Genomic DNA, 21,505 nt, shown 5'->3' with positions numbered 1-21,505 from the left:
TTTTTTTTTTTTTTTTTGAGTTGCAAGACATCTAATTTGAAGATGTTAGCATATTTTGAGTCTTGATGCTTCGTGGGGAGAGGATATGAATCTTCCACCTTCTCCCCGACTCCAGGATGAGTCCTGGTAAGGGGAGATGATGTTGTCCTGCTCCCACACCCTGATGAAAACTATGCTACCTTATGTTTCTAGAATAAGAGGTAAGGAGACCTATGTGGTTCAAAAAACAGCAAGGCTGGTGGAATCTTCGGGAGGTTAGTAGAAGTTACAAGTGGTAAAGTGCCACACTACTGCTGGCCAGGGAGTGTAAAAGACCTGGTATTTGGGCCCCAGGAAAGGGAGGCTGGTCAGGTAGGGGTTAGAGGAGGTTCTGAGATAAGTAGGTAAAGAAATACGCAGAATTGGGGAGGAGCACCTGAAGGGAGGTAAGGGGATCAGACAGGACTGGATGGGGGAAGGAGCAAGGAAGACAGTGGCTCTGGTGATGGGAAGGGTAGATAGGAGCCAGGAGGCCCTGGGGTAGGAGGGGAGAAGGAAAGCTGTAGGGGGTAAATAGAGAAGAGCAAGGAGAATTCTGTGCATAAGGAAGGATTTGGATGATGGATGAAAAAGATGGGAGACGAATGGAGAAATGGTAGCTGAGAGGAGGTATGAATTAAGGTTGGTTAAGGAAAGAAAAGCTGAAATATGAAATACAGGAAAACTAAGCAGAGTGTTAGATTAGATTGAGGACTAGGGGATGAAAAATAGAGGAGAAAGAAACATGACGGGAAGGGGTAGGAAAACAAGGGATGAAGGTTGAGGTGGGGGGGGGGGGGGGGGGGGGGGAAGAAGCTGGAGAGCTGAGGCTGGAGGTGAGACAGAAGAGAGATGGCTTCCAATTATACAAATTGCATTCAATGCATAGTTTAAAATCCTGCATTTTTTGTCAAAGTAAAGAATCTTCCTGTGATGAGGTAGCTTTTTAAATTTCAGTTGGTTTGAGGTAAAATTCTATATATTGAACATAATTTTAACAGCTACTGTTAAGAGAACATCATTTAATAGTAAAATACAGTATATCTAGATTAATTTATCCTGAAAAAGTAGTTTAAACTATTGCACAGCCCAGTGTAACAAATATAATTACCTCACTTGGGTGGAGAAGGGTAAACAGATTGCTGCTGTGAGAACAGGAATGCTACCACCAGTCGCCCTTTTTTTTTTTTTTAACTTTCTTAAATGTTTTTGGCAAAGAAATTGTACATAATGTAAAAAGAACTATAGTAATACCTTGTTAAAGTGTGTAAAACATAGAAAAGGCTCAGCACAACAGCACATCTGTCTTAGCATCAGGTATACAAAAACAAAAAGTAGGTAGAAATCTCACATGGCTGTTAATTCAAGTTGTAATAAGTTCTGTAACAGCCCCAGACACAATCATATTTGGAACGGTTCCCTTTGGAAGCATAGCTGACCCTGAGTTGATTTGTTATCTAAAATTGTTTTCCAATGAGGTACATTTCCAAAATGTTGCTATCGTAAATCTAGCAGCTAAGAGTAGCTGGCCAATCTGCTTCCTTTTAGGTTTAGGAACAAGTGATTTTTCCCACCTGCCCAACAGACCAAGTCAGGTTGAGATATGCACTGGGTCAGCTATAATATCTGTGACTTCCTGAGTAACATTCTACCAGAAATTATATACTTCTGAGCAAAGCCATCATCATATGTGTATATGAGCCTTGTTCACCGCACCCCCGCCAATATGCAGGATCAGAATTTGCAGATATTTTAGCAAAATGGGTAGGGGCTTTATAAGTTCAATGCAGCGGTTTAATCATTACAGATAGAAACTCAATATGCAGCTTTCCAAATATTTTTCCAGGTTTCATTTATCAATTAAGGTCTGTGGTGTAAACTTGCTATTTGGATTTTGCATCAATATTGCTTGGTTTTCAAGCCTGTTTAGCACTCTAAGGGGACTTTGCAAGTCCAGAGTCTCTCAGAGCCTGCCAAAGGTTCTCATAGCCAGACTCATGCTGTTCATCAAGATCATAAAGTAGCTATAGCTCCAAAAAAGTCATAAATTTCTCTTCATCCTACAAGTGATCTATAAACACAAGCCCTTGTCTCCACTCATTAAACATATCATTAAAAGTATAACTTGAAATGCAGGGATTTTTATAGAACTGCTAATGGGGGAAATAGACTCTCTCGTTAACCCTAAATATTCACGAATTTGCTTCCAGACACCTATTGTGTGGGCCAGTATAAGGCTAGTTCTGCATACTAGTCTAAGATAGGAAAACAGTGTAAAAAAAAAAAAAAGTCAGGGTTGATGATTCTGCATTTTGGGCTTGATCTTATTTCCAGGGGAAGCCAAGTTTTATCTGTTGTTCAACCAGACTTTTAAGCCTACCAGGTGAGCTGCCCAATAATAAATACGCATGTTGGGAAGCGCCATTCATCCCTGCAGTTTAGGTTTTGAAAACTAACTTAGTTTATTTTTTTAAAATTTTGCCATATAAATCGGGTCATCAAAGCATGCATTTCAGAAATTATTCATGTAGGGAAATTGCATGAGAGATGATGGAGGTAAAGGAGTCAGGGCAGGTTATTCATTTTAAGTAAATTAATTCTACCGCTCCAAGAGAGAGATTCCCCCCCCCATTTCTGAATGTCTTGTTTAATTTTAGTTCTAACTATGGGGTAATTCCTTTCGATAAAGGTCTTCCAACTTCCTGAATATAAATATGCCCGGGTACGTGAACCTTCACTAGCCGCTTGAAATAGGGAAATACATTCTGGGAGCTTCACCCTGCCTTTAAACGAAAACAGCTCATATTTATGGAAATTTATTTTATAACCCAAGTAGGATCAATATCTATCCAAGAAGTGCATAAGAGCCGGCCCCAAGTGTACATGCTGTCATGTATAATAAGATATGGTCCACATATAGTGAAACTTTGTTCCCGACCACCTCCCTCAGTCGTAGACCTTTTGAGAGCTTCATGTTGCCTAACTACCTCAGTCAGGGGCTCAATAGCTAGATTAAATAGTGGCGGCAAAAGGGGGTAGCCCTGCTTATACCTCTAGCAATATAAAAAAAAAAAAAAAAAGAGTAAACCAAGCTGTAGGCTGCTCATATTGCACTTTAATCCAGAATATTAATCTATCAGGCAAACCAAACTCAGCAAGGACTGCATCCAAAGAGGCTATCAAGCCTGAGTAACCCTTTCTTTTAGCCAGATGCAAAATACTAACAAGTCGCTGCATGTTAGAGGTGGAAATTCTCCCCTTAAACTCTGATCATGCTCAGACAACATAGATTCAAGTCGTATTTGAAAAACCTTAGCCAGTATTTTAATGTCAGGAGTTCAGAACGAAATGGACCTATAAGGATCCACAGTCTCTTCTTTACCTTTTTTTTATGTATTGTTAGTCTCATCAGCTATGTTACCCAAAGCTTTGTCTCTTGTTCCAGCAGTACTAAACAATGCAGTTAAAAAGGGAAGCAATTCTGGCAAATATTTCTTATAGATTTTAATAGAGAAGCTATCAAGACTAGGGCATCTTCTCCACCCCCCACCCCCGGGAAGAGCTTTGACTGCAGCCTGAATCTCTAAGGAGGACATAGTGGACTGGTCGTCATTTTTAATATTTTGTTAAAATTATAAAAAAGATCCATTAAGTAACTTTAAACTGTTCTGTACATGGGCTATTATATACAAAGCCAAGCAAGAGCCAAAGCTGAGCACATGTTCAAATTCATTAAATAGTTGGAGGGAGATTTCAAAGCAAAAGATGATATACTTTAACAACTTAAGATCTCCTAGGTTGTGTTTGGTATCTAGGGGTTTTAGTTATGGGCATGCATCCTCAAATGGTAGGCAGGAGTACAAAAATCTTCATTGACAGTAAGATGCACATATACAAAGATTATTCTCATTCTGGCCATTTTTCTTAGAATTGCATTGTTCTATACACATATAATCAGTGAACCAAATAATGATCGTACAGATAACTTTTTTTTTCCCTAGGGCAGCAAACAAAACACAAGAACATTAGATTCTGGCTAAAAGAAAATATTTACTGGTTTTAAAGAAAAGTATTTTCTTACCATAAACTGTTTTCAGTAGACAGAATGAATTAGCCATGCTGTCTTGGTGACGTCATCAAACAGCACACGGTATAGAGCCTGCTCAAAATAGCAGAGCTTTGATGCTCTGCTCTTGCATGATTGCCCAACTATAGAGTCCTCAGTTGATATTAGAGAGATGGGACTATGTCCGATGTAGTAAGGCAGAAGCAGGTGGGTACACATGGCTAATTCATTCTATCTACGGGAAAAACACCATTTACAGTAAGCAAACTTGCTTTTTTTCTTTCTAAGCAGACTGAAATTAGCTATGCTGTCTTGGAGTTTCGAGCTAAGGGTTGCTGCGACACATTTCAGCTTAACATTTCTTACTTTTTTTTTTTCTCCTCCAACCTGTCCACGTTAGTGGCAGACTCTAGTGATCTCCTACGGAGCTGAACACCATTTAGCCCACTGAACTGACACACTGAAAGCTTATCCAGGCAAAAGTGAGCCGTGAAGGTATGAACAGATGACCAGATTATGGCTTTGCAGATAGTAATGTGCACATTTTTAAGGTGCGCTAGTGAAGAGGCGGTGTATCTTACTTGATGAGCCTTGACTGTACCAGACAGAGGTAGAGAGGCTGAAGCATAGCAGTATTGGATACTTATCCAGTTGGATAGAGTTCTTAGTTACTGCAATTCCCAGGGTTGTAGGAGACAAACAGTGGTTGGGCAAGCCTATGACCTTGTGTCCTTTCTTTGTAGTAAGCAAGGGCTCTTTTGCAATCTAAGGTGTGAAGTACTTTCTCTGTTTTGATGTGGCTTTGGAAAGAAAGTTGGTAGGGGAGATAGCTTCATTCAGATGAAAAGTGGTTACTACTTTTGGTAAGAATTTTGGATATGGTCGTCGCACTACTTTGTTATGGAAGAATTGCTGATAAGGTGAGAGATGAACTAAAGCTTGCAGCTCACTGCCTCTTCTTGTAGAGGTAACTGCTACTAGGAATAGAACCTTCCACACTGGACACTTCAGAGGCACCATTTGCAGGGGTTTGAATAGGCTTGACATTAGAGCTATCAGGATTAATATCGCAAGGTATTGAAGATTTTTGCACTGGAGGATGCACATGAAGTAAGCCTTTCATGAAACTTGAGATTAAAGGGTATGTTAAGAACATAAGAACATGCCATACTGGGTCAGGCCAAGGGTCCATCAAGCCCAGCATCCTGTTTCCAACAGTGGCCTAACCTGGCAAGTACCCAAAAACAAAGTCAATTTCATGCTACTGTTGCTAGTAATAGCAGTGGCTATTTTCTAAGCCAACTTAATAGCAGGTAATGGACTTCTCCTCCAAGAACCTATCCAATCCTTTTTTAAACACAGCTATACTAACTGCACTAACCACATCCTCTGGCAGCAAATTCCAGACCTTTATTGTGCATTGAGTGAAAAAGAATATTCTCCGATTAGTTTTAAATGTGCTACTTGCTAACTTCATGGAATGCCCTTGTCCTATTATTTGAAAGTGTAAATAACAGATTCATATCTACTCATTCAAGACCTCTATCATATCCCCCCTCAGCCGTCTCTTCTCCAAGCTGAACAGCTCTAACCTCTTCAGCCTTTCCTCATAGGGTAGCTGTTCATCCCCTTTATCATTTTGGTTGCCCTTCTCTGTACCTTCTGCATCGTAACTATATATATATATGTATATATATGTGTATATATGTGTATATATGTGTATATATGTGTATATATGTGTATATATGTGTATATATGTGTATATATATGTGTATATATATGTGTATATATATGTGTATATATATGTGTATATATATGTGTATATATATGTGTATATATATGTGTATATATATGTGTATATATATGTGTATATATATGTGTATATATGTGTGTATATGTGTGTGTGTGTGTGTGTGTGTGTGTGTGTGTGTGTGTGTGTGTGTGGTGTGTGTGTGTGTGTGTGTGTGTGTGTGTGTGTGTGTGTGTGTGTGTGTGTGTGTATATATATATATATTTTTTTTTTTTTTTTTTTTTTTTTGAGATGCGGTGACCAGAATTGTACACCATGGAGAGAGATTATGTTTTAACACCCAGAGGTTGGAAGCAATGTGGAACTACATTGTATAATGACTAGTAACTCTGCCCCCAAGTGGAGTGGATGACTGTTGCTTGCTGGGTTTCAAAAACCCTGCTGATTCTTTGTTTTTGCTGTTTCTGTGATCTTCGATCATGTTGACACCCTTTGAGGTTGTTGCGGTTGAGAACAAGGATGTTGGTATGTGGGAAATCGGTACTGACAGTACTGTTTGTAAGGCTTCTTTTGGAAGTATGTTTTGTCTTTTTTTTTTTTTTTTTATATATTGCCAATAGTATTGCCTGAATGTGAGTGACTGGTCTGTTGGTAGCATTAAGGACTGCACTGCTACATTTTGCTCCTTGATCTGGGAGACTGTTTCCCTGAGTTTGTTGCTGAAAATATTGTCTCCTAAGCATGATAGATCAGCGAGCTTTTCATATATGCCTTCCCTAATTGCGCTGGCTCTCAACCACACCATATAAGCAGACAGCAATGGAAGTTGTGGATGTACGTGATGTTTGAAAAGCTTCATACATGGAACGTAGTAGGTGCCTCAGACCTTCCTCCAAATCCTAGAGCGGTTGTGGTAATATCTGCTTACCCGTCTCTGACCAGACAAAGGGCTTCACTTGTTGAAGGCATTCATATATGTACTGTACAACATACAACTAGTTGTGGTCAATGCGAGATGTTAGTATAGAACTTTGGAACACCTTCTGGCCAAAGTCATCTAAAATTCTGTTGTCCTTGCCTAGTAGTGTTTAAATTTCTTTACCTTTTACATGGTGGATTCTACCACCAAGAATTGTGGTAGCTGGACCATTCTGTAACCTTGAGACTTTTCAAACTGAATTTAAGATCCTAGTTGCCTAGCTACCAGCAGGTTAGACTGCAGGGACTCCCAGGACATTAGAAAAACTGCATTCAGTACTGTGTGAGATGGTAATGCTGTTCAGAAGGTATGTCTAATGTTGTTTTTAAGATACCATACACCTCTTTATGTGGGTCAGATACCTTATGAACATCAACCCCCCCACTATTTTCTCCATTAACTGAGTATGTAAGGTCTTCCAGAGTAGATGAGTGCTCCAGGGGTTCCTCAGGAATGTCTCAAGGCAGACCTGTAGATGTTTGGATATAGGGCAGGAGATTGGTCCGAAAGAGGAGAAGCTGGCAGACTGGGTTCCTTCCCAGGTGTCGCAGAGCCTTCCTGTGATACAGAGCTCCATGGGCTCTCCTCACTGGGTGGAAAGTATTGAGGCTGGGGTTCTTCCTGTTCTAGGACTGGGAAATGGAATTCCAGCGGCTGCACTTTGGTGTGCAGAGAAGTGAAGAGGCCCTTAATTATAGCTGAGATTTACTCCATTGCTGTTTAGGATTTCAATCCTGGAGACAATGGTGAACATTTCTTCAGTAGCGCAGAGTATGGCGAAGTAGAGACAACTGTCCATTTGTGGATCCTGGGTGGAAGAATAGCCACAAGCTGAATGACTAAAGCCAGAAAATAGTGAGGCATACGTTGTAAAGGCTCCTCATACAGAGTTCTGTTCTGTCTCGCAGGAATAGCTCATTCTGTAAGTGTGATTCCCTTTGCCACCTTAATGATTCTAAAGACAAGTCAGAGTAGATCTGTAGACCACTTTGGGGTGAACCGGAAGAAACAGATGCCGGTCTCACAGGAGACTACCATGGTACTTGAGAGAAGGTCTTAAGCATAGGTTCCATCTTCACCCTGACATCCTGATCCAGTATCCTTTTCTTTTTTTGCCGGTGGTCCAATCAATGCAACGCATCTTTGAATTTCACAATGCTGAGTCTTTGGCCTCGGCAAAGATTGAAGGGAATGCCTTGGAGAGGACACGTAACTGCCGGATGCTGAAGATCCTGCATCTACATCATGCAGCTTGGCTGTCTTTTTTTTTTTTTTTTTGGCCTATTGATGTTGGGCCCAAGGTGATGTGGCTGCGATCTCAGCAAGAGGCCTGGTGCACTCTGGCCCCAACGCAGATAGCAATAATTGTGGCCATCTGTTGTGGACATATGTCTGCACTGGCAATACTTAAAACCTTGTGAGCGCTTAAAAGTGCTGTTTTGGGGATCACGACAGCAAACTTGCTTTGTTTAGAAAACTGAGGAGAAGTGAGAAGGATCCTTGCATCTGTGCTTTGGCGCAGAAAAAAAGCAACTGAGGACTCTATAGCTGGGCAATCGTGCGAGAACCCCTTTGTATAAGCAGAGAATCAAAGCTCTGCTACTTTGAAAAGGCTCCATACTGTGTGCTGTCAGATGACAGCTCCCAAGTCAGCATGGCTAATTCAATCTGCTTATCAACAGAAATATTCTTTACTTGGTGTTAATTATGAAACAGTTTTGCTGATTTGTGCCTGAAAACTAAAGTTGTGTATGTGGTGTTGGTAAAGTGGACACTGTTTTGGAAAAAGTGGGTGTGATAATGAAACTAATGGAACATGCTGACCTGGGACTTAAGCCAAATGCCCAGCTTGGGTTGAATGATATGGATTTGTTCCCCCCCCCCCCCCCCCCCCCCTAATTCATTGGAATACCAGAAATAACTGTTGGGCAGTTTGGACTTCAGGATTTCCTTTCAACTTGAACTGCAAAAGAATTTTTCCTAACTGTTGCTATCCATGCCTTCAGGATAAGAGCATCCATGGACAAAATGGAGTGGTTATGGCAAAAGGCTTGTGCCAAGATTCAATTTTCATTAAAGAAATTGGAGTACAAACAAGCAGCACAGGAGGTATGGTTTAATTTGCATGGATTCTTGAAGGTATTGGGGAGTAGAGGGCTATTTTTTTTTTTTTCACCTACAGTGCTGAGAGTTTATGAAACCCTTAGCATGGACTATATTTTAGCAAAATTAATCCCCTTATTGCATAAGGGGATTAATTAGCGCCTCTACAACCCACGTCCAACTGCAGGTTATATAGTGCGCTGGGCTCCGTGCACTGTATTGCATCGGCCCCTAAATGTTTGACCATTGTTGTAGGGTCTTCAGTGTAATTTCCAAACATCCTGTATGAGTGTACTTGAAGTAGTTCTCTTCTAAGGCTCACTTCCTGTAGTTTCAGACATAGCCAAACATAATAGGGGCCAATGTAATAAGGCATGCATTAAGACTGCATGCTGAAATTCAGAGCATTATTTCTTAATGCACATGCTAAAAAATATTTTACTATTGATGCAGTAAGCAAATAGTATGCTAATGCATCGAAGTTAAAAATGTGCACAAACTCAAGCGTGTGCATGTCTCAGTTAAAATGTACATTCAGCACAGGATGGTTGCACGTTTTAACGTGGGGGGCGGGTGTTTCTCAGATGACATTGATTTATATGCACAAAAATCATGTTTTGTGCACATATAAGACTTAAGCACACATGATTTATGCATATGCTTTAACGCAGAAAACATTTTGTATACATTTCATATTTATGTGCAAAAAAATGCTTTGTATGCACACAGCACGTTTTCTGCACATAAATCCAGATTATAGGTCTGGGCACTGGAACTTTTGCTTCTGCCCATAGACTCGCTAGTGCCAGAAACTTTACCTTTAAACAGGAGTAAAATTTCCAGTACTAAAAAAAAGTGAGTTAAGCAATCGCACCTCTCAGCTTTGGGGGTTAATAGCTAATGCCTTCATTAGCATGGGATTTCCATGCAAGGGCAATAAGCACAGTTTTACATGTTTTGTTTTTGTTAGTTCCTTGCTGCATAGTGCACACACTGGTAAAACTGTGATCTGAGTGCGGCTTATTACATCCTTCTTTTAGAGAAGGATATTAATCTCATCTCCATTGTTCTCACCCATCTTGTTCCCTCCTTCCATGTGTCTTCTATAAAGATCATGCATTATTTTCACAGGATCTGCTGCCAGCACCATGTGGTTCACAGCATTGTGATTTAACTGCTAGCACTGCTCAACCTTTACTCCTGTGCTGGCAGAGAGGGGTGGAGGTATGGGCAGAAGTGTGCACCAGGCATTGAACTAGAGTTAAAACTTGGGTAAAAAAGGATTGACAGGTTTTGGGAAAACATGGGTGTGATAAGGAAAGGGATCTGTTTTCAAATATAACAGTAGGCACTAGTTACAAAGTATAGTCAGATAAACCAGATAAAATTTCCAATGTACTATTTTGAGTATGTACTAAATGAATATCATTTATTATAATAGTGTGAAACCAAATAGGGATTCACCAGATTCAACTCATTAGAATTGACTGCATGTTGTATTACTATAATATTTGGCTGTGGGGTAGGAAGAATACATTGTTTGGATTTATGTGGGTAATCTTATTTCCATAATTTTTCCAAATGTATGCAAAAGAAATCTGTGCTAATTGCTATAATACCATATTGTCCCCTTGTCTGCTGTCACTAGATCATTGAATTTATTTCAACACAAGCAATGAGGAAGCTTGAGGCATATGAAATACAAATTGCAAGCAGCATCAGCCAGGCTGAAGTCTTAAGACAAGAATATATGTCAGCTATTTATGACCCTGCAATGGTAAGATTAAGTAACCGTGTTCAATGTTCTACTTTAATTTAAACTCCTGCTAGCTTTGGCAATTAGTGTCAAGTACATAGGAATCTTCCATGGCCAAAATGTGGTGTAATATTCTTCCCCCCCGCCCCCCCCCCAGCTTCCTGATCTCAGGCATAGGCAAATGAATATATAACTTGTTTTGTCTTTATTTTCTTTAAAAAAAAAAAAAAAAGTTTCCTAAATTATTTATAAATCATGTGAATAAATAAATACAGGACCATCATAATAAGCATTCTGTCACCCAACCTTCATTGCTTTACTCTTTATCATCAGTCCAAAAAATTGTACATTTTTTCTTTTCTTTTTGCAAACAAGTAGAATAATTTTATCTTAATGGTGAACAGTCTCATTCATTATCCAGACACGTGCCATGTTTTGAGACTTAGATCTGCATCAGGGGGTAAGAGCTTTCAACCAAGGTTGGTTCATCTTGTAAAGTCTCTAAACTAGAAGTGGCTGTTAGATTCCAGGAGGTTGGCAGGCAGCCTATGATACTGAGTTAATCCATGCTGTAAATGTTTATTATCAAGAATTGTAAGGCCGTGAAACTACTCTAGGATATGTAGATTTTGGTTCAATGCTCCAAAATCCCATACCTTATAGAAACTTGGTGATTTCTTAACATACAGTAAACTGGCAACATCTGAACTTTATTTTTGAGCAACTAAAGAGATTTTGAAGTAGGTGGTCTTAGGTTACCTTCTATGAATAGATGTTATGTTACCAGAATATATTAAACTGCCTTTTTTTAAAATTTGCGAATTCTTCTAGGACAAGCAGGATGGTAGTCCTCACAGATGGGTGACATCAGATGGAGCCTGGCACGGAAAACTTTTGTCAGTTTCTAGAAGCTTTGACTAGCACACTGAGTATGCCCAGCATGCCACTATCAGCACATCCGCTCAAGGTCCCCCTTCAGTCTTTTTCCACGGTGCAGTTGCCTCGTGGATTTTGGAGCTCTGCTCTTTTTGCCTTTTTTGTGCTTTAAATTTGTGAAATTTTTTTTTTCTGTCCATTGTCAGGTTCCCCCTTTGCTGTCAGTGTGTTCTCCTCCTGCGCAGTACATAAACATTTTTCTTCCTTCGCAGTTGATTCCCAGTGTCCTACTTCTTGGTGGCTCCCAATCATCGACCGCATGCTGGCTGTTTTTCATGGTGGCGTCCAGCTTTCGTCTGTGCCCGCAGACCATGTCCATCATGGATCCGCATGAGGTTTGCATCCTGTGCCTGAGGGCATTGCTCTGTCAGAGGGTGTCAGCTGTGTGATCAGATGCCCCCCAAGGACCATCGTGCTCGCCTCGACAACATGGAGAACCTTTTTGGTTTAAAAAAAAATCTGCTCCATCCACGCCTGTGTCGGAGTCATTGATACCTGTGGGTCGAGGGGGAACTGCTCGATACGCTTCCCCTCACCACACCCCCAATAGTATAGACTTCAGACTGAGGGGCTGGTGACCGATCCCCCATGGCCTCACCAGTTTCCAGGACATCGGGATCCTTTGCCTTCCTGGCACTTGGGAAAGACCGAGCTGAGCACCATGGGTGATCCCGCAAACAGACACCGATCGCCGTCGACGCATGGGTCTGGTTCCGGTGCAGTGTCAACAGCTGCAGTATTGCCACCAAAGTGACCCCGTGATATGGAGGGCCCCATCCTCTGATAAACCCGGGAGTCCCAGGCATTCCCCACAGATATCTGTGCCAGGCACCGGTGGCACCGTTCGGCAATATACCATCACAATGGTTTACATGGAGGCACATATAGTAAATTGAAAATGTATCTGTTCCTGTTAGTAATTTGAGGTGCCTTTTAAGCTCGGTAACATAGTTTCATAATAATGGCTAATTGTTCAGTGCTGTCTAATCTGTCCTTTAACTACAATTAAAACTGTTAGATTATACATTCAAGTTAAAAGGTGCAATAAACAAACCGAAACACACATACATATAATGTGCTGTATGAAGATTTTGTGTGTACAGCTTTCAGAGTTTCTCTATTTCTCGCTCTCTTTGTGAAATGCTTCTTTAAAGAGCCATTTCTTTTTAAGCTCTTTTTGAGGATATTGAAGTCTCTCTGTAGTTTTACCTCTGTGGGGCATGGTGTTCCGTGCCCATAGAGGCCTTAGGTTTTGCGAGGCGTAATCTCCCTCACCAGTCTGTAATTGTGGAGTCCGCTCTCAAAAAGGCCAAAAAGCTCCCATACCCGTGTCTCTGCCCCTCCAGGGCGGGAACATAGGGAACTGGATGCTCTGGGTAGGGAAGTTTTTCAGGGTGCTATGCTTATCGCCTGTATCGCTTCCTACCAGTTGTACAACTGAAACTTGTGGAAGCAGGTCCAGGAGCTGACAGAACGCCTGCTGCAGCAGCAGCAACAATAGTCTATCTCTGCTGTTGTGCAGCAGGGTAACACTATGATTTCATCATGCTGTGCAGATTTAGAATACAACAATATGAAACTACTTAGAATATTAATGGTAGACACAGCCTCTACCAATGCTCTTTGGAGGGGAGAAAACAAACCTGCACACTTTGGGGTAGATTTTCAAAGGGTTACACGCGTAATCCCGAAAACCTGCCCCTGCACGCGCGCCGAGCCTATTTTGCATAGGCTTGGCAGCGCGCGCAAGCCCCGGGACGTGCATATGTCTCGGGGCTTTGAAAAATGGGCGGGAAGTGGGAGGGGGCGGGCCGGGGCATGGTCGCGGGCGGTCCGGGGGCGGGACTGAGGCCTCCGACACAGCGGCCGTGCCGGAGGTTTGCGCACCGGAAGTTGGCCAGCACGTGCAAGATATGCCTGCAAGAGGCAGGTGTAAAAAATAAAATAAAGTGGGGGGGGGGGGGGATTTAGGTAGGGCTGGGGGGGGAGCAAAAAAAGTTCTCCAAAATTGGAGCAGCTTTGGAGGGAACGAGGAAAGCCATTGGGGCTCCCTTAGGGCTCGGCGTGCGCAAGGTGCACAAGTGTGCACCTCCTTGCGCACGGCAGCGCACGCATGTTATAAAATCGGATGCACATTTGTGCGCGCCGGGTAGCACGCACAAATGTACCCCGCGCACGAAGGATTAAAAATCGGCCCCTTTGCATTTATCAAACTAAAACTCATATTTACCAAAAATCTTGCTTGCGTACCTTGGCTTACCAGATTTAAAATGAATAAAACTACTTCCTTGCATACTTACTATCTCGTACTAAAAACTGCTTTATAGTCTTTTTGTGTCTTAGACTACATAAAAAAACTTCATCTGTAGCTAACAGCTTTTTTTTAAAAAAACACTAAACCCATGCTTACTACAAAGATAAAAATTATTTTAAACCTTTTTTTTTTTAGGATAATTTACTTTGTTCTTACTTGATATTTGTGTGGCAGTAATTTACTGCATGTGTTGGCGTCTCTATGCTTCTCTTTGCCGTCAAACCGGAAGTATTACTTTGACCCAGTGCCGCTGGAATACATTCTTATGTGCTTTGTTTCTAATGGCAGTGGTCTTACTTTGATATATATATAAATGGTTAAAATGTTTCTTAAAAAAGCGGGTGGCAGTACTATATAATTTTAATGTCAAAGTATATTACTACCAAACTACTTTATTTTTCCTATTTCTCTTTTTAATCTTAACAAAATAAAAGGTATGGCTACAAAAGTGTAAAATTTAATGCATGATTATTTGGAATAGTAAACTAAACTGGAAGGGAATAGCTTCAGCAATGGCCCTAACAAAACTCGGCCAGAGTCTGGCATTACTGCTTACCGCATACACTTTAAATAAAGAATCCCTTTTTATCTATCATCTTGTTCTTTTGGTTGCTGCTACTTGGGGTTCGTCTACCAAACAGGTCATACTTCAAACAGAGCTATCCGCCCTTCTCGCAACAGGAGCGATAGATCCCATTCCTCGTCCTCAACAAGACCGAGGGTTCTATTTGAGGTATTTCCTTATACCAAAAAGGACTGGGGGCTTACGCCCCATTCTTGATCTTGGGGCTTTGAACAAGTTTCTCACAAGAGATAAGTTCAAAATGGTTTCTCTGGGCACTCTGATTCTTCTCAAAAGAGGAGATTAGCTCTGCTCACTCTCTCAGATGCATATGCCCACCTTCTCTTTGTGCAGAGGAAGGCTCACTACCAGTACAGGGTGCTGCCCTTTGGCTTGGCTTCAGCCCCTCATGTCTTCACCAAGTGCCTGCCAGTGGTGGCAGCGCACTTCAGGCGCTGTGCGATGCATGTCTTTCCCTACTTGGACAACTGGCTGGTCAAGAGCGACTCCCGCACTGGATGATCTGGCCTTGACTATGTGGACACTGCAATCTTTGGGTTTTGTCATAAACTACCCAGGTGAAGGCGTTCATGCCCCAAAATCGGGTCCTGGCCGTTTCTTTGTTGGCAACATATGTGTACAGCAGTCTGAATGTGAATTTTGCTTCGTTTGCTGGGCCACATGGCAGCCTCGGTCCATGACATCCCAATAGCCCGCCTTTGCATGGCAGTGCACAATGGACGATGTGGTCGCAATGGCAGCAGGCATCCCAGGACCTCTAGTTGCATGTCTGTCACACAGCCTCTGAAGACCTCGCAGTCCTAGTAGGTGAATCTCTCCAATTTAGAGTAGGGAATTCCCTTCCAGGCTACCCTGTCTCAGGTATTGCTTACCATGGATGCCTCTTCTTAGGGCTGGGGAGCCCATGTGGATGGCATCCACATGCAAGGTCACTGGACTGCTCAGGAAGCTCTCAGCCAGATAAACTTCTTAGAGCTTCGGGCGATTCATTACACTCTCTGGGCTTTCCGAGACGGGTTGTCCAACAAGATAATCCTGCTTCGGATGGACAACCAAGTCGCAATGTGGTATATCAATAAGCAAGGAGGCACGGGGTTGTTCCTCATCTGTCAAGAGGCTGTACAGATCTGGTCATGGGCTCTATCACAGGGGATGTCTCTGCGAGCGATGTACCTTCCCGGGACTTTGAATGTGCTTGCAGATCGCCTAAGCTGCTGTTTCCAGCTGCACGAGTGGTCCCTGGATCCGAAGGTTGCAGCCCATATTTTCCACTGGTGGGGAACCCCGGATGTGGACCTCTTCGCAACCCTGCACAACTGCAAGGTGAGCAATTTTTGCTCCCGGTTCACATGGAACAGACGTCCAGCCTCTGATGCCTTCTCCCTTCACTGGGGAAAGGGTCTCCTATATACATATCCTCCTCTTCCCCTCCTCTTGAAGACTCTCCCGAAGCTTCAACAGGACCGAGGGACCATGATCCTCATGGCACCCTACTGGCCAAGGCAAGTCTGGTTCCCTCTCCTTTGGGATCTATTGATCAAGGATCCCATCAGACTGGGACCATGCCCGATCTGATAACTCAGAACCAGGGCAGCCTGCGCCATCCAAACCTCCGGGCGCTGGCCTTGACAGCTTGGAAGTTGAGCTTCTAGTCCTTCAGCCCCTGGACCTCTTGGAACACATCTGCCAGGTGCTGGTGGATTCTAGAAAGCCTTCCATCAGGAAGTCTTACAGGTTGAAATGGTTCTCTGCCTGGTGTACAGGGCTTGGCTTAGATCAATTCACCTGCCCCCCTCCACATTTTGTTTTCTGAATCGCGCGGGAATACCTAATAGGGCCATCAACATGCATTTGCATGTTGCGGGCGCTATTAGGTTCGGGGGGTTAGACGCACGTTTTCGGCCCCTTACTGAATAAGGGATAACGCTAGCGTGTCAAACGTGCGTCTAAATGAGCGCACTGTACTGTATCAGCCCGTTAGTTAGCCGGATAATTTTAGGACAGCTTTGGTCTGTCAAGGCTTGGCTGCCTAAGTCAATCGGCTAACTCAGCTCCTCCCAGTTACACCCCTGGAATGCCTCTTACTTATCCATCTAACTTCTAGCTGCCTAACTTTCTAGCCAGCTAGAATTTAGCAGGATAGATGCCCAAATATTCGTTTAGCGGGCTAACTTCTGAGTTAGCAGTTTAAATGCTTTTGAATATGGACCTTTAACATTTCTGCTTCAGTTCAACAGTATGATCACAACTTTGGCTCCAGATAGCTGCCGTCTGTGATTGTAGTTGGTCTGATTTATTTTCTTAAGTTTTTTTCTTTTTGCACTATTGCTGAGAAGCAAGCCAGCAGCTTTGGAATACCTAAAGTGCTTCCAGAAGATGTTGCTTACAGATTGTCATGAAGTATTTAGGTGAAGACTGTTGGTGTAGTTTTTTTGTTTTTTTCATGTACCTTCTGTGTAAAAATGACAAGTTTAGGTCTGGCACAAGGGGCTCTGAACTTGTTGACTTCTAAGCTATTCAAACTTACCTGATTGGTATGAATAAGTAGATCTCAGAACTGGCCTTAAGCCATGTATAGGGCCAAGGAGCCAGTCATGTTCCTTGACAGTTTTGACTCCTTGATCCAAGAATATTCCTTTGAGCAGAAACTACCGGTAGTTCTTGTTACTGCTTGAATCATAGAGGTTGAAAAGATTCTGCTTGTGACTTGATATGGTCAAATACAGAATTTAGGATATGTCTGTGTGTGTTCTCCCTGTTTGAGCACAGCTGTGAGGGTTCAGACATAATCTGGCCCATGCTTCAGAGTGGATAACTAGATCTCCTGATCCAGTCCATATGCCAGAGTCTCAAGCTTCAGAGTACCTCCACATGACCACCTTGTTTGCACAATCTCCTAATCCCCTCTGAGTGTACCAAAGATTTACCATCCACATGCTGGTGCTAGGCTGCCTGCCATCTCCCTATGGGGGATTATCAAACCATGCTGCCATTCTAGATTGGCTTTGTCATCTTCCTCCCTTTCTACCTCTACTATTCTTGGTAGATGGAAAATGTTTCCATACCTAATACAAATCCCCTGCTTTTGCCACTAGTCAGTACAGTCATCTGAAACTTTTGTCCACCCATTTCCTAGTCACTATTGTCATGATAAACCACCTGTTAGGATTCCGGGTTTGGACTGGTCCATCATTCTTGCCTTGTTAGAGTATAACCCCACTCCTATTCTTCTAGGTCCACTTTCTGTTGGTTTCCAGGGTTGTATTCTATGTTCTGTGGTTGTAAAAAAACAAACAACCCCCCCCCCTTTCATAAAAAATGTGGCCTATCTTAGTAGTTTAAATAAAATATTTATATTCTCTCAAACTATTTGTAACCTGCATAATCCCATGTTCTAAGTGAGGTGCAGTATTAAATATAAAGAAGATTACAATATCCAAAAACAAAATGACAACCCTTGACTAAATAGATGCATCACTGTAACTCGCACTTTCTTGTCATGAGTCAGAAGTTGCTTGCTTGTAACTGTTCTGATGGCAATAAAATGGGCCATACCCATATGCCTATTTGTTTTGGGAATTTGAAGTTAAGCTGAAGAGTAGCATAAGGATTTTCTGCACATGAGCAAAAGTTTTAAGAGTTTTCAAAAGTATCCTCCAACTCCTGCTTGTGATGCATGTCACACAACCCATCAGTGTCATCAAACTGCTTTTGGAGAACAATTACAGGTATGCAGTTACCCTTAGAATATAAATAGCCATTGTTTGGGGTTTTATTTCTTCGTCTGAAATGAGAATTTCTCTTGGAAGGTTATTGGTAAGTGATTTTAGAGCCTTTCAGTTATACATTATATTTAAAAAAAAAAAAAAAAAAAAAGTGATTAACTTTAATTTTTAATGTTATAATTTTCTTCAATGTTCTATATTAGAGGGAAAAAAAGCTTCTTTGAGCTTGTTAGACCCATATGCAATCATTGAAACTGCTTTTGAATGACTTGACCAGCATTTTTCTCATTTGTTAGATCTTGCTGGAGCATGTTGCTGATGTCATTGAAAACCTGGAATGTTTGGAAGGTGGAAATGAAGTGGAAGATTATATCTGGCAACTCTGGAAGCTAAAAGAGCGCTTTTCTGCAGCTGTTGAAATCCCATTCCAAACTCTTAAATCCATTCATGACTATCACTACTTGTTCAATAAAGTAAGGAGCTGACACTTTTTTAGATTCTGAGATATTTGGCCAGTTAGTGTTGCCACTCTACGCAAATATGTGTGGGCTACTTTTTTTTTGTTTTGTTTCACATTCTAATACTTTTACTATGTATTGGTTAAAATTATTTTGCCTAAGTATGGTAAAAGCAGATAATGCCACCAACTACTGATCTGTATTGGAACCCTTACTTTTCAATATATTTATAAATGATCTGGAAAGAAATACGACGAGTGAGGTAATCAAATTTGCAGATGATACAAAATTGTTCAGAGTAGTTAAATCACAAGCAGATTGTGATAAATTGCAGGAAGACCTTGTGAGGCTGGAAAATTGGGCATCAAAATGGCAGATGAAATTTAATGTGGATAAGTGCAAGGTGATGCATATAGGGAAAAATAACCCATGTTATAGTTACACAATGTTAGGTTCCATATTAGGTGTTACAACCCAAGAAAGAGATCTAGGCGTCATAGTGGATAACACATTGAAATCGTAGGTTCAGTGTGCTGCGGCAGTCAAAAAAGCAAACAGAATGTTGGGAATTATTAGAAAGGGAATGGTGAATAAAAGGAAAATGTCATAATGCCTCTGTATTGCTCCATGGTGAGACCGCATCTTGAATACTGTATATAATTCTGGTCGCCGCATCTCAAAAAAGATGTAATTGCGATGGAGAAGGTACAGAGAAGGGCGACCAAAATAAGGGGAATGGAACAGCTCCCCTATGAGGAAAGGCTGAAGAAGTTAGGACTTTTCAGCTTGGAGAAGAGACAGCTGAGGGAGGGGGTGGGGATATGATAGAGGTATTTAAAATCACGAGAGGTCTAGAACAGGTAGATATGGATCGATTATTTACTCTTTCAGATAATAGACTAGGAGGCACGCCATGAAGTTAGCATGTGGCACATTTAAAACTAATCTGAGAGAGTTCTTTTTCACTCAACGCACAATTAAACTCTGGAATTTGTTGCCAGAGGATGTGGTTAGTGCAGTTAGTATAGCTGTGTTTAAAAAAGGATTGGATAAGTTCTTGGAGGAGAAGTCCATTACCTGCTATTAAGTTGACTTAGAAAATAGACACTGCTATTACTAGCAACAGTAACACTTGCCAGGTTCTTATGGCCTGGATTGGCCACTGTTGGAAACAGGATGCTGGGCTTGATGGACCCTTGGTCTGACCCAGTATGGCATGTTCTTATGTTCTTAGGTTTTTCTATCCCATTTCCTTCCATTCAACTAAGACCTGGGGTTACAATAATCGTCTAACCATATTTTTGTAACTTGATCTTAGTCCACTGAAAAAAATGAAGAGCCCCTTTGTGCCCATTTTGGATTGGACAGGTAGAGAGGAAAATGGAGTAGAGCAATAATAGAGCTGAAAGCTATGAAGATATGTTTCAGGGAAGAAGAATGGAAGCTTGGAGAGAAAAGAGGAGAAAGCCAGAACTCTGTTTTCTGGTGGTGCTAGCAGTAGACACAAAGGAGCAATCTGCCCACTGTTCCCTTATGCCTCCTGAAACATAGGTATCTTAAGAATATTCCGAACTACTGTCTTCTGAAACTGTTGCTGATTTTAAGAATCTGAGAAATATATACTGAATTTTGATATTTAAGAGCCAGTTTTAAACCCATGCATCACAATTCTCTCTATTCCCAACCTATTTTACCTCCCCCCCCCCCCCCCCCCCCCCCACCCCTCTGTCTTTACCTCTCAAGTAAGTAAAAGGAAAATTAATTTCTCTTCAGATTTAGCTGTCTAATTTGTTGGGTCACTTACATTTAAAAGCATCTTCTTGTCATTATTTTTTAAACCACCACCTTCTGCTTGCTAGCCTGTGAAGGTGATTCGTATTTCTTTGCTGTCCAAGGGAATATGAATCTCTTCTGAGAATGAGCTCTGTGTATTGCCAATGCGCCAGCAGTAACATCTGTGATCATCTCCCTCTCCAGAGTTTGACTGTCATATTCCCAGCTTCCCTTACAGGGTATATGAACCATAGTGCCTTCCTCTATAGTGCCCAGCACAGCCAAATGTCAGGATCAGCCTTTCCATGTGCCTTATAACCAATCTGAAGTCCTTCCTTCTCACCCCCACCACTCCCCTAGAGCTTTTAGACTCATGTGAGCTGAAGTATGTGATCTAGAAGGTTTATATTTTTGGTGGCAGTCACTTCATCTCAGTCAGTGAACTCCAGGCCTAGAGATCTAAAGACTTTTGCTTGAAATGGTGTCAGATTATCACGTTAAGACTTAGTGTTTCTTCCTGTCCACAAGTCTACCCTCCAAGTTATGCTCTTGGGCAATTAGTGAAAAAATGTAAAAATTTGTGTAAATAAGCTCCATAAAACCCTGCACATGTTATCAAAACACTAATTGTTTTTGAGTGATACTTAATTTAAAATGCAATAGAGTAAAGTTATTCATAAATGTAAATTTTTAAAAGTGTGTAAAAAAAAAATAAAAATTCACATAAGGCCCACTCCCCTCCTTCCCTTCCAGCTCACGTCCTCCCTCACTCTGACTCAACACCCCTCTCCAGATTACCCCCACTACTCACACTCTCTAGCACATTACTCCCTTCGAACCTCAACCCCTCACCTCTGTGCATATGGGGATAGACTTAGATCTAAACATGTATCCTCCAGGTGAAAGGTGGGCTAGGGGAGATAGATGTTAAATATCTCCAAGGTATCCATGCAGAGCAGGCCTCTTTCTATGGGGAAAGGCTAATCCTACAGTACCTGAATGCAATCCACGTTAAAGTACCTGAAAAAGTAGAATATAAATTAA

At 41.7% G+C, this 21,505-nt stretch overlaps 1 protein-coding gene across 15 annotated transcripts in view; it reads left to right on the top strand.

Annotated features, from left to right (window-relative positions):
• Window positions 1-21,505, top strand: part of LOC115087836 — a 251,264-nt gene that overhangs the window by 63,368 nt on the left and 166,391 nt on the right. For all 15 annotated transcript variants that reach the window (XR_003855628.1, XR_003855627.1, XR_003855626.1 and 12 more), the window contains 3 exons: window positions 8,820-8,922; window positions 10,565-10,693; window positions 18,527-18,703. Coding sequence is in view for 12 of the 15 variants with exons in the window: in XM_029595454.1 (XP_029451314.1) it covers window positions 8,820-8,922; window positions 10,565-10,693; window positions 18,527-18,703 (409 nt within the window). In the remaining 3 variants the exon portion in view is untranslated. The remainder of the gene's footprint in view (window positions 1-8,819; window positions 8,923-10,564; window positions 10,694-18,526; window positions 18,704-21,505) is intronic.

Source organism: Rhinatrema bivittatum, chromosome 3 (assembly GCF_901001135.1).
Source record: "Rhinatrema bivittatum chromosome 3, aRhiBiv1.1, whole genome shotgun sequence".
Classification (NCBI taxonomy): Eukaryota; Metazoa; Chordata; class Amphibia; order Gymnophiona; family Rhinatrematidae; genus Rhinatrema; species Rhinatrema bivittatum.
This window is presented reverse-complemented; position numbering and strand designations above follow the sequence as displayed.